The sequence below is a fragment of the Notolepis coatsorum genome (assembly GCF_963971535.1).
Source record: "Notolepis coatsorum genome assembly, chromosome: 20".
NCBI classification, from domain to species: domain Eukaryota; kingdom Metazoa; phylum Chordata; class Actinopteri; order Aulopiformes; family Paralepididae; genus Notolepis; species Notolepis coatsorum.
Window position 1 is genome coordinate 31971395 of NC_140184.1, and position 13630 is coordinate 31985024.

A 13630-nucleotide genomic window follows, 5' to 3' on the forward strand; every position below is an offset into this window, starting at 1 on the left:
TATCCTAATGAGCTTGTCAGCAGCGAGCTGGTGATCTGCACCTTATTACTATTTATGGTTCGCACGTCGAGTATAGTGGGTGCTGTTGAGGCACTCGACACAGGAACCTGCTCGACTTGGGCATCAGGAGAGAGAGAGAGACTGGCGATAAGCAGTAGCTCATTCACACCTAATGTTTACAACCACCCGGATTATAACATTTGATAGAAATGTCCAGAGTATGCAATATGATTTCCGCCCGATCATAAATTCTGACTGTAAATTCCTCACTGTATAGTGTCATCTAGGCGTGTGTGTGCGGGTGTTGTAGGCTAATTGTCATTTTTTACGCAGCATGTATTGCGAGCAGGTTATGATCCCCCCCCCCCCCCCCCCCCCCCCGCGCGGTGCGCTTTGAGGACGGATGCAATGACCCGCCCCTGTCATCGCACACGCTGTTGAGTGATGGGCTCTTCCCACCAGTATGAAGCAGCCGCCAGGCAGGGCCCTTGGAATGCTGGGCAGCAAGCAGTGCACACTGACAACCACCATTCAACCGGAGGAAAAAATCAGTTTACATGGAAGGGAGGGGGGGGGGACAATGAATAAGACCTAGGCTACAAGAAGCGACGCAACTATGTGGTGATGATGATACAGAGTGTGTCTTTTGGAAGGCTCAAGCCAGGGTGTGGTCGCGTTATCTTATCACCACCTGTGGTATTATTGAATGGTTGTCAACATTACATTTCCAGGCACCTCACCAGCCCGGACAGCCTGGGTTTAAGTTCACCGTGGCAGAGTCGTGCGACAGGATCAAAGACGAGTTTCAGTTCCTGCAAGCCCAGTACCACAGGTAAACAACGGGAGCTTCCTGAAAAGACCACAGGAGGAAGTGTTAGCTGTTTTGATTCCAGTAATGCAACTTTGTAGCAGGTCGGGGCCCTGCCGGTTCCTATATCATGATACAAATGTATTTCTATAGCAAATATATCCTGTAATAAAACTGTAATGAAATGTGCTAGATTTTTAAGGAGTGCAAACATATGTAACGCAATTAAGCTGTGTCACCAATTGAGTGTCTGCTATTAATTTGGTCTAATTACCTATTTCCTCTTTCTCCTCAGTCTTAAAGTGGAGTATGATAAACTGGCCAATGAAAAGACAGAGATGCAACGTCACTATGTCATGGTAAGAGCAACAATCATAGAGCTGTGCATTTTATTCTATGTATTATGCTGATTGGTCTTTGGGTGACAGAGTTTGGCAGTTCTACCACTTAGCTGTTGACTCCCACTTGTTTTTTGATTGGATAGGAACGGAAGGGTGGGGGGGGGGGGTCGCATATGGATTGGAGGAAGGGGGGCGGCTTCGGCAAGGGTCAAATGTCCTGCCGTTGATTGTCGGGCGAGACAAAACCTCCACCCCTTCCTTCCATGGCCCCAGGGCCCTCTTTTAACTCCCCCCACGCCCCCACAGACACACATGTTCCTCCCCAGGACCCCCCTGGGGTTAATGACCAGCCTGCTTGCTTTGTGTGTGAATCAGATTATTTTTTTTTACTCTCCCAGGGTGAGCTATAGGGGTTCTTTTCACACTGGTTTAGTTTCAAGTTTCAAGTTTCAAGTTTCTTTAATAGTTGTCATACAGAAGTACAGAATACTTTTGTACAAAATGCTTCTTACTGTTACGCTCCAGAGACTGTGCATGACAAGATAAGTATGAAATAAAAACATAGTAAAAATTAGAAGTAAAAAAAGAGGTCACAGTGTTCAGTTTAGACATATGTACAATGTTCGTAGACGTAGTTACCATACAATATACAATACTGTGCAGTGTACTAATATACAATACTATATAGTGCAAGGCATAAATGGACGAGGTGCAGTTTAGGTACAATTCACAGTAGGTGTACGAGTTGTAGTGCAAATCCTTTATCAATAAATATAAAGTGTAAGTGTGTTTGTGTGATCTAAAGTGTGGAGAGTGGGTGCTGCAGTGTGTTGTTTGTTTGAGTGAGTGTGTGCTTGTGGGTGTGTGTGCTGTGTGCATTTGATGGTTGTTGCATAGTGATTATTGTTCGTTTAGCGATTATTGTTTGTTTAGCAGCCTGATGGCCTGGGGATAGAAGCTCCTTCTGAGTCTTTCTGTGCTCGCCATAAGACTCCGGTATCGCTTGCCTGACGGCAGCAGTTCAAAGAGGCAGTTGTTCGGGTGGCTCGAGTCCTTAATAATTCTCTTAGCCTTCCCCTAGAGTTGCTTGTTTGTGTTTCTCATCTTTTTTTGGTGGTTCCAGATCCCCTAATTTGTCATTTCAAACAAAAATACACCTTTTACATAGAATAATATGTTGCGTCAGTATAAATGGGTCATCTCATGTCGATTGGCCTGGGACGAAGACCCGGGTGTAGAACAGGTTTGGCGTGACTGGGTTAACGGTTCATTTTGGGGGAACACTCTCCTTTGCCTTTGTTTGGGGCCATATAGTTATATACGTTTGCGGCGAGTTGGTGTGACTTAACGACGCGCAATAAAAGGTGGTGTAACATTTACATTTGAATGATCTTGTGCAACTGTAAATAGTTGTGAGTTTTTTATTTGTATGAGTAAATACAATAAACTCCACACAGTAAGAGGTCTGTGTAACCGCCACATCGTCTGCTGTGTTTAACAGGGAATGTGCACACATCAGACGACAACTTGTGATGACTCATTTGGGAGGTGACAATTAAGGATATGTGTGTGGATCCATGTCCAGTGTTAATGATGACGACCAGTGACCTGGTCAAAGCTCGTTGAATGCCCTGCAACACGTGGCCTGGGTTAATGACATGTGATTAATCAGGGTGTTCGGTGTAAAAAGGGGTATTAATGAATAGAACTTTTGAGGTTTTGACATTTTTAGTTTTGAAGCTGTTTATTCATGCCTATAGTGTCGCATTGTAATGACAACCTCAGTCAAGGACGGATGCAAACTACTGTATAGTTGTGAGAGATTTAAATGATAAACAACTAAACATTACAAACATCCTTCAGTTCAAAGCTCCCGATGATCAAATGGAAACGGAATAATCTCTGGCTCTATATTTACTGTTTCTCTGCATCACACTGATCAAACTCAAGGTTCTGTGTAATACAAGACAACACGCTATGGGGGGCGCTTAAGTCAATTCCTATCACAAAATATGTAACTAAGGCCAACTCTTATTGTGTGTTATCTTTTTTTTGTACATTGAAGGATTGACTTCAACCAAACGTAGCAGTACATTTGTTAAATATTATTTTCTCTTCGAGGGAATGGGGGGGGGGGGGGGGTCTAGCTTTACTAAATGGAAGCTATGTGTTTAATAAACAGGGTAGAACTGCAAAGCTTCAACTCTTATCGCAGGCGAGTTCACAAGCTGATAGCGGTCAACAGTAGATTAGATATCTTTAGTTATAGTTGCTATCTCTGAGTTTTGAAAGCCATATCTTCCCAGACGGATTGTGTTAGCAATAAAAAAAAAATTGCTTTGCTCAGTAGAAGTCACACCACTCTATGGCTCCATTGGCCTTTGGTTGTCCTGGACCAGCTGTATAAAGATGGCCTCCTGAATCAACCTTTCAGATTTTCCAAACAACCAGACGCAGGTGTTGAGGTTTGAATGCTTTGCACTAGTTGAGATTGGTCATTATATAGTAGAGATGGGTCATTATTAGATTAAAATGTATTGTCATTACGTATATAGCAGAGGTACAATAATACAGCATAGGTACAATACAACAGAAATAAGTAGTTGTTATATAGTTGAGATGGGGCATTATATCGAAAGGGGAGGTGGCTGTCTTTATGCTCCTGGTTAATGTTTTGTTCTTTCATAGTTCCCCTGTTTTCAATATAGGTAGGGATTATTGGTGCTACAAATCGATTATCATATTATTATTGACACTTTCTGTTTGTATCCCATACATCAGTTCACTCCATAATATTGCTTCATGGTATTGTTGTTACACTTCATGGTTAAATGTAAGTTAATGTTTGAGGGTTTAAACAGACAATTCCAGGACACATTTAAAATGTTCAAGCCCCAGAAAACTGGACTTAGAAAATCAGTTATTGAATTGTGCACAATAATTATCAATAGATCATTTTTCCCACCCCTAGTTTGTAGCACCAAGACGCCAACACCACCAGCAACAACAATTGGAGAGTGAGGGAGAGAGGGCGCTCCATGTTTTGAGTACAGGCGCGAATATCAGTCAAACGGGTGCAAACCAGTAATGGTTATGCTTCCCTTTTGTCTTTTTTATATGTGTGCTCCGACCATTGGGTGCAAGGCATGATGGGGGGAGCGAGAGACCAAATGAGGGGGGGTCAGAAGCGGCACTGTTTTTAAAGAATCGTTTAGACCTTTTTTGAGTGAATTAATGAATAGTTGTGTGGCATTAAGCAATCTTGGGGTCCGTCAATTACTAATATGTTTGTGTTTGTTCTCCTTTTGTTTTACAGTATTACGAGATGTCTTATGGCCTCAACATTGAGATGCACAAACAGGTATGTAATCATGCAGGGGTTTAGTGTGGGAGAGTGTGAGGATGAGGACTCATGTTGGGTAGCAACAGCAGTGTTTTTCATTGAGTGAGGAGCACACTCTGACCTTAGTTTATACCCTCATCCTTAAATGCCTTTAGGCTACACACACACATATGCACGCATAGACTTCCTGCAGCCAGTGAAAATGCTGACAGGCTAAACAGCACGAAGGGCACACAGCCTGATGGGGCTGCTTTGATAAGATTAAAGTGAAGTCTTTGGCAGACAGTCTGAATGGCTGTGTGTGTGGCTGGCGTGCCCTTCTGTATTTCTATGCACAGACACACAGACACACACTTGTACCTTTGTGTGTTTGGGTGGATGTGCATGCGCAGAGTCCTTCTCTGTGTGTCTCTCCAGTGCCAGCCAACCAGCCAGGCTAAAAGCTCATTAGGTCAGCTGCCACCTAACGGCACAAGGCATTCCTTGGCTGTGGAAAGACATGGCAGCATCATCAGCAGCTCCATCCACACTCTCTTAGAAGACCATTGGATCTAACGGGAGCATGATGCATATGTAGCCGGTGTGATCTTACTGCGTTGTGTTTATTTCGATTCGACCCCTGTTAAGGGATCGCCCTGAGTGGGAGTTGAACCCTGGTGTCCCGCACCGCGGGCGACATTGCAGACCACTGTACCAAGAGGTGAATTCACTTTTTGCTATTGGGTCTGGATGCCTCTGGGGAGTGAGTTTACTTGCAGTACCGCTTAACGTCCACAGCCACTTCACTTACTGTCCCTCGTGACTGGATAGACTGCGGTACCTCCGTTACACATACAGCTGTCTGTCTGACAAATAGGCTTTTGTGAGAGATGGTGATTTATGTTTTCAATATTGTAAATATCCTGATGTGAACAAATAAATGTTTTAATAATGCAAGGATCATACATTATTCAGGTAGCAGCCTGGTGACTTGTGGTATATAGCAACACCAAGGCAGGTAGCAGCCTGGTGACTTGTGGTATATAGCAACACCAAGGCAGGTAGCAGCCTGGTGACTTGTGGTATATAGCAACACCAAGGCAGGTAGCAGCCTGGTGACTTGTGGTGTATAGCAACACCAAGGCAGGTAGCAGCCTGGTGACTTGTGGTGTATAGCAACACCAAGGCAGGTAGCAGCCTGGTGACTTGTGGTGTATAGCAACACCAAGGCAGGTAGCAGCCTGGTGACTTGTGGTGTATAGCAACACCAAGGCAGGTAGCAGTCTGGTGACTTGTGGTGTATAGCAACACCAAGGCAGGTAGCAGCCTGGTGACTTGTGGTGTATATCTTCTCTTCCCCTCTCTCTTTCTCTTCTTACATTTCTACCATTCTCCTGCAATCAAAAACTGTTATTGGCCATCTTTCCTTCAGTTATGTCTTTTCCCCTCCACCTTCCCCCTTCTCCTTGTACCCACCCCTTTCTCTCTCTCCCTCTCCTCCTCCTCTTCTTCTCTCTCTCTCTCCGATGGCATGATGTGGGTGATGGCCCCTGTGTCATTAGCTGTGTGATGTGATGTATGAGGCTGGGTGTGAGTTGGAGGCATAAAAGCAAAGGGGGATGGAGGAGGATCGAGGCTTCATGGCTCTCGCCCTCGGGGCTCTACAAGGTTAATGACATCGGCGGGAGGATGGCACAATTGGAACAGCCGCGCGCCACACAATTCATCAGGCAAAGCCATGTGGGGAGTGAATGTGGATATATGGTTGTGTGTGTGGTGTAGCTGGGTAGGTGTGTGTGTCTCTGTTTATCAAGCTTGCTTGCCCTACACCCCCTCCTCTCCTAAACAGCTCCTGTCAAGCACTTATCACTGACAGGGAGATGGTAGTGATGTGTGTGTGTGTGTGTGTGCGGACGGGGGCGGGGTGCAGAAGGAGGGAGGGGACCTCGGGTAAGCGGGTTAATCGACTGGTCTGCTCCTGTGCATCGCCTTTGTTTATCAATAAGCCCCACGGAGTCGACGGAGGTCTGTGAATAATGCATGATCCTTCCAACCCCCCCACCCCCCCCCCCCCCCCCCCCCCTCTCTCCTCTTCCATCCCTGGAGTGTTTGTGATGACATCAGCGAGAGGTAAACTGACAGCCCTTGGCTGTCCCCATTATCAGGAGGGAGGGAGGGAAAGGAGGAGAGGAGGGCTGGATTACTGGATGTAGGCAGGCATATTATTCCCCCTGTGCTGAGGATTTAGTGTGTAATGGAAAAACATGGCCAACTGACTTTGTGTCTTTCATGCTGGAGAGCTATGAACCACGGCTTAGAGTGATGAGGAAAAGCTTGTAAATATATACACACACCCCTTATATGGCAATGTCTGTTTTGTCTTTTGAGACGCACACGCACACACACACACAAACACACACACACAAACACACACACATGCGGTCTAATAGACACACAGCTTCCCCCTGCCCTGCTGTGCAGCAGAGCAGTTGCTAGTGCAGGGTTCTGTATGGCTGCCAGGGGGGTGATTTGTTTTGACAGCTTCTCTTATGATGGCGAGGAGAGCGGGGCGGAGGTAATCACCCTCACTTGCTGTCAATAAGTGATTTTAATTAGTATGGTGCATTAGGCTGCCTCAGCACTGCACCCCACTGACTCTCTCTGTGTGTGTGTGTGAGAGAGGGAGAGTGCACGGTACATGCAAATTTGGGTTTGAGTTATTCTGTTTCCTAGTACCTGGATTCTCACCTGGTCTCTATTTGTCTTTGCCTCTAATAACTTTCCACAATCTATTCGCACCATGTCTTCATTCTCACCTCTGTGCTGTTCTCTAGGTGGATAACCATAAGAAACCTCACACACACACACACACTGAGTCGGCTACCTGACACACAAGTGATTTACTCACATGATCTTTAAACTGTACATTAAAAGCTCACAGGTATTTCCATACTCGGGTCATACATGACCAATTAAATTTTTTAACCGTACACTCGGCTCAACCCATTCATGTGTGCAGTTCTCATTATGTCGGGATAGAATTCTGGGGAAATGTTCCAAAACATTTACTCCTGAAAAAATAGACTTGTATCCAATACGTAACTGTTCTCTGTTTTAGAAAATGTTCTGTGTGTCCATTTCCTCCTTTTCACCTGTCAATAACGAGGCTTCATCCTGTTCCAAAAGGGAGGGAGGGAGGGAGAGTGAGAGAAAGAAAGAAAGTGATTCATGGAGGGAAGTCTTATCTGTGTCCTGGAGGGAGGGGGTGGGTGAGGGAAAGGAAGAATGAAATGAGGAAGAGGGGGAGTAAAATAAGAGCGGGGAGGGAGAGCTTGTTCAAATGAATAATTTATACAGGATTCCTGGAATTGTTTGCCAAGGTGATGATGGCCGACTTGTCTCCAAGCCAAAACAAACTGAATGGGAGAACTAGCACACACACACACAATCCATGGAGGGTATGGAGGTTACTAGAGGCTATGAAACATGCTTCATGTTAGCCAGGCAAGAATTGCTGGTAGGACAGCAATACCCAATTATACTATTTTGTGTGTATGTCTATGTGTGTGTTTGTGTGTGCACATGCAAGCGTGCTTGTTTAATCAACCAACCAGTAGTACTAGAAGAAAATAATGTGTCTTTCACAATTTAAGACAATTATTTATACTAGTAAGATTTTGTGATTTCTTTAAAGGTCCCATATTGTAGTTTCTTTCAGTTAATATAGGTCTTTGAGGTCCCTTAACATGTCTCACCTGTTCCCAGTGGGGTATTTCTTTGTCTGTTACGAGCGTGTCGTATGGTACATCTAGCAATGGGTGTACAAGCCTGTACCATCGAACAAAAGTCTTAGCAAACTAGATCAAATATGACTGATCCAGCATTATTATATCAAACATACCGTTAAGAATGTTGTTTGAAACATTTTGGGTTCAACTTTAGGTATAAAAGAGTTTACGAGCAAGTCGCCATTTTGTACACAGGCATTTTTCCAAGATCTCGAGTCGTCATTATGTACATATTTTACATTTTCAGTGGTGAGAAAACCCCTCATTGTGTAAAAACAATGCAGAACACAGGAAAAGTACATTTTTACAATAGGGGTCCTTTTTTATATGCAGCACACATTCCAATACGCCTTGTTACAGAGAGAAACATGGATAAGTGTGTGTGAAATAGGGCTGGGCGATTAATCGAGTTTCCCACAATCATGAAAACAAGATAATTGTGATACGATTGTTGTGCTTTGGTCGAGAAGACTGGTAAAACTAATTCAGTCTTCTCGTCGTCATATAATGTTCTCAAATCAATGAGTAATCGTGTTTAATAATCGTGATTTCAATATCAATCAAAATAATTGTGACTGATTTGGCGGCTAGGTGGTGTAGTGGGCAAGGCACTCGCCACCAATGTGGAGACGCTGGGTTCGCGTGTTCGAATCCAGCTCTCCACATTGTTTTCAGTTTAGCTGGTCGTCCGCAGTAATACACATTGGCCGTATTACGGGGAGGGAAACTGAAGGGTGGGGATTGGGCGTTGTGGACCGCGTCTCCTACAGGTCGGTTGGTGCGCCTGCGCAGTAGAATCAGGAAGTGTCGGGGGCAGCGTGAGCCTCCCACGCGTTACTCCTCGCCACTGAGAGATCGAGCTGCGCAGGTGAAAAGATGCGACTGCTGTTACCTCAAGTACCGGAGGGGACTTGTGCTATGTATGACTTAGTCCACATTGCAGCCGGCTTGTGGGAGGCAAGAAACAGCGTTCATGACAGGGAGGGTTGAATTGGATGATACGAAATTGGGATGGGAGAAAAACATAGAACATGGGAGAAAAAGTGGATAAAAAAAAAATAATTGTGACTGATTTTTGCCATAATCAAGCAGCACATAATGTGTGAAAACACTTTATTACATCAAAATATGTTCCTCATACATTTCTGATGGTAGATAGATGGTACAGCCCTCCCCCTTCTCTGTCCTGCCTGAATGAAGAGCCAAACACTCGCCTCTACCTCTCCTTTTCACATCTCTGTTGAATCCTCATCAGTGACTGCTCTCTGCTCGAGGACTAGTGCCCTGAGCGACGGAACAGCCAAATGGATTTCACTGCCCCATTGATGGGGGCTGGCAGAGAGAGAGAGAGAGAGAGAGAGAGAGAGACTCCAAGCCTTCCTCCTACTAGACAACCCTGAGCACCTGTAATTGGGGAGCCACAGTGAAAAGCCTCTTTTGGCTCGAGGGCTTCTGTTTTCAGTGGATTTAAAGCAACAATAAACTCTATTTCCATCCACTGCCTCTGTGGCTAAAAGCATTCCAGGAGAACAGGCCTCCCAACAGAAAGCGGAGGGCAGTAGAGTGCTGGGAGCTATGGGCTGTGATGTGTTTGATTGATTTTGTTAAAAATAGTTGTCAATGTCACATGTTTAAATAAGACGCAAGTCCATTTACCACACTTCCTTTTCACACCTCTAAACAAATGTCAAAGAAGTTCAGAAAGCGTGTCTGGCTCTGTCTAGGGGTGGGAATCACCAGTTTAATCACGATACGATATCGATTCTTTGGACAACAATACGATATTATCCGATATCACACAGTCTGCCACGATACGATTCGATTCAGGTGCCTGCGATCGATATGAGACGATATTATGTGCCCATTTAATACAATCGGTAACATTTAAATCAACAACAAAAAAAGGCAATGGAAATATCATGACATTTTTATTTTTGAGCTCTTCCAGACATTTAAATGAAAAACAATCTATTGTTTTTAATACAAATAGACATCCTGTTCACTGTTTTTGGTTCATTTTTTTTTTTCTCGATATTAATATTCACTGTCGCAGAGCTGTATTTTGGCTGGAAAAGCATATTGGGAGTCCCAAGGTGCAGTACCGGCCAGATCCTGTTAGTGGGGCTATCCCCGAGAATGCACCCTCCCAGTCCCCACTTCTCTCTGCCTATGGCTCTGGGTTAGCTTGTTAGCTCACGCTAAAGTAACGTTGTCTTCGATCTTTAACGCGACGTGGGCATAATGGAGTGACGAGGATTGCAAAGCAGGTTAGATGCATTGGACCCGTTGTGGAATAAAACAGCAGGGACATGTTTTTGGTCACAGAATAGGCACGCTAGTCTTGCTCTAGACGCTACTGCTGTTGATGTTAAACGGAGTTTGAGTTTCACAACACTGGGCGATGACGTCGCCGGATTTTCAAAATAAGAGTATCGCAATATGAATCGATCTTTTTACGTGGCATCGATCCTATTTGATTATTGATAATAGATCGATATATCGATCTGGATCGATGTATCGTCCCACCCCTAGCTCTGTCTATGAACAGGAAGGAGAACACACAGCTTATAAAGACTACTGCTGCGCCTGTTACTCTTAAGACGACGGTTCCGCGTTGCCCAGATACAAATCTGAGTCATCATGACTGGCATCTCATAATGGAATCTCCAGCTCTAGTTATTCCATGCCAGGCAATATATTAGGGTTGTCCTTGACTAAAGACACTCTTAGTCGACTGCAAGTCATAGGACTTTGTTGACTAATTTGATTTAGTTGATTTTGATCAATTGTGTTTCCCACATTTCTGCCAACAAACATGCAGAAGGACCTCTTTAAATGTAGTGCTTATCATTTTTCTGGACAGAATTCATTCGGCATGGAAAGAAAATATCTTGATCCACCAAGAAGGGGCGGCCATACAAAAAAATATGTAGGCATTAAAGAGGGTATATTTTAAAAATGAATCAATTAGCTGTGCCTTACAAATTAGGTAAGAGGTGCTCGGAAATTTAGACTAGTTTCTTTGCAAAAAAAACACATGTTCCACACATTCCAGGAAGTCATATAAAACTGTAAGATGCATAATATGTTCCGTCTTTTAAGAGTCAGAATTACCAAAGATCTGCCCGCAACTACAAAACAAAAGCAATGCAAGGGAAGTCTGCTCTATTGTTCCTCTTCCTGACTCCATATCAATCTGTTAACTCCAGTGTTAACATTCAAGGAAGCGAAGGGTTTGGGAACGTTTTGGGAACATTTGACCTTCAGGGAGCCTGAATGCAGAGCACACGGCGGTCTCGGCTGTCCGAGCACCTGGCGTTCCAGCTCACCTTTCAGAACAAACCTCCCAGCCGGAAAGAGTGTTTGTGTGTGTGTGCATGGGTGTTCACATAGCCTGCTAAACAATTCAGTGCAAAGGCCAAAGGTCATCTTTGTTTGTCTGCGGGAAGCAACAGTTGTGATTGGAAGTATCAAGAAAAGAGGGCGGGGTTTGACATGAGTCCGTTATGAGAAAATGGTAAACGAATGCATTTCCTAGCAAATCTGTTTAGCGTGTGTGGGTTGCGTGACGTTAGTGGTGTATATATATGATTGGTATAGAGCCTCTTGTTGCTTCCCATTATACTCAAATTAATGGCGGTGTGATATTAAAGCACTGGCTAATCCTTCTGGGTGTCATTGTATGCGACTCTCTCTCAGTCAGCCCTCCCACCCAGTCTCAAGATGGAGCCCAGCACCCCCCCCCACCACCACACACACTACAAACCCCCCAGTTATCCCCCATTAATTTCCCATGCCGATCAGATCGACAGGCTGAAAATTCAATTTAATGACCTGCCTCTGTGCGCCTAATATGATTTTACAGGCTGTTCTGGTCGGAGCCCCGGCAGCCGTGGCAGATAGGGCCCACCGCACGGTTGCCCCGGCAACACGAGAGAGGGAGGAGGTGGAACTTGAGGGTAGCAGAGGAGTAGGGAGGGAGGCGATGGAGGAGATTAGAAGGGTGGGGTGATGGGAACGAAGGGTTGGGTAGATGCAATGGTGGGGGGTGGGGGGGGGGGGGGGGGGGGTGAGGTCAGAAAGGAGTTTGTGAGATCATTCCTGACAAACCACAGAAGGTATCTGCCCATCTCCCCCTCCCCTTGTGTCCCCCTCCAAACTGAAGAGGCTCACGCCATAGTCATGCTAAAGCCCCCCCCCCCCCCCCCCCCTTTTCACAGTCAAACAAGGTTAGCAGAGTAAATGAGGAATGCACCAGTATGAAAAAGGGGAGGAAAGACCCCTTCACCCCATACACACCTGCTGGTCCATCTGCCCCCAACCCCTCCCCCTTAGCCCAGTCCAGATTACATAAGTGTCGATTCAGGGGCTTTCACTTCCCCACATCTCTTCTCTTCTCTCTCTCTCTCTCTCTCCTCCCCTCTGTGGAAACTAGAGATTTTAAAAAGGAAATGGATTTGTGGGCGGTATGTCTTGGGACATTGAAGTGCAGTAGGCGGGCGGCGCAGAGCGTATCCATTTGTATGAGCGCGGCACACGGCAAAGTGCTCTGTGTGAATCTATCCCTGCAGTGTCATCTTACTCTCCCAGCTAATATTCTCCGCTCGATAACAATGATGGCTCTGATAGATAGGGCTAGTCGGTTAACCTGTCTGCCTTTTATGTATCAAGCTTGTCCGTCCAACCCCCCCCCCCCCCCCCTCTCTCTCTTTATCTGAGCAGTAATTATGAAGCATGGTCCTCGTTAAGCTCTCTCTCTCTCCAGCCAGATGGCATTAGCATATTTCAGCCTCCTAATGAAATAAGGGCCTGGTCTAATGGAGGCAGGAGAGGGGGGGGGGTGGGGGGGGGGGGCAAATTTGGTTTTGTTATAAGGCAGCTCTCATTTAGTTAAAAAATTTATGATCTTTCCAGATGGACTCTGGGAAAATTTGTATGCATGTTAGTTACCCATCCATACATCTGTACGGTACCTAGTCCATTTAGATTTCAGGAGTGTGTGCAGGTGTATGGTGGTCGGTGGACAATACTTGCCTTTACATGCAACCCACAGGGATTGTACAGTTTGGTTTGAGTTGTTTGTTTTTTTACCTAATGAAGTATTACGACCACCTAATCCTGGAAATGCCTCGTCTTTCACTAATCGCAGCTGTGATCATCCTAACGTTGTCTCTCCTCTCCTTCAGACTGAGATCGCCAAACGTCTCAATGCAATCCTCGCTCAGATCATGCCTTTTTTGTCGCAAGAGGTGAGTGTCATCATCGCACACACTGTTGAAATATAACAACATACCTGTTATACTAAATAACGTTTTTTCTTCTCGTTATTCTAGAAATACTTTAGTAACTTCATCTCTGTGTGTCTGTGTGT

General features: G+C 45.1%; 1 protein-coding gene across 8 annotated transcripts in view; it reads left to right on the plus strand.

The window, feature by feature from the left end:
- Positions 1-13630, plus strand: part of tle3b (TLE family member 3, transcriptional corepressor b) — a 45034-nt gene that overhangs the window by 1596 nt on the left and 29808 nt on the right. For all 8 annotated transcript variants that reach the window (XM_084337170.1, XM_084337172.1, XM_084337171.1 and 5 more), the window contains exons 3-6: positions 732-832; positions 1104-1167; positions 4466-4510; positions 13446-13508. In XM_084337170.1, coding sequence (XP_084193296.1) covers positions 732-832; positions 1104-1167; positions 4466-4510; positions 13446-13508 — 273 coding nt within the window. The remainder of the gene's footprint in view (positions 1-731; positions 833-1103; positions 1168-4465; positions 4511-13445; positions 13509-13630) is intronic.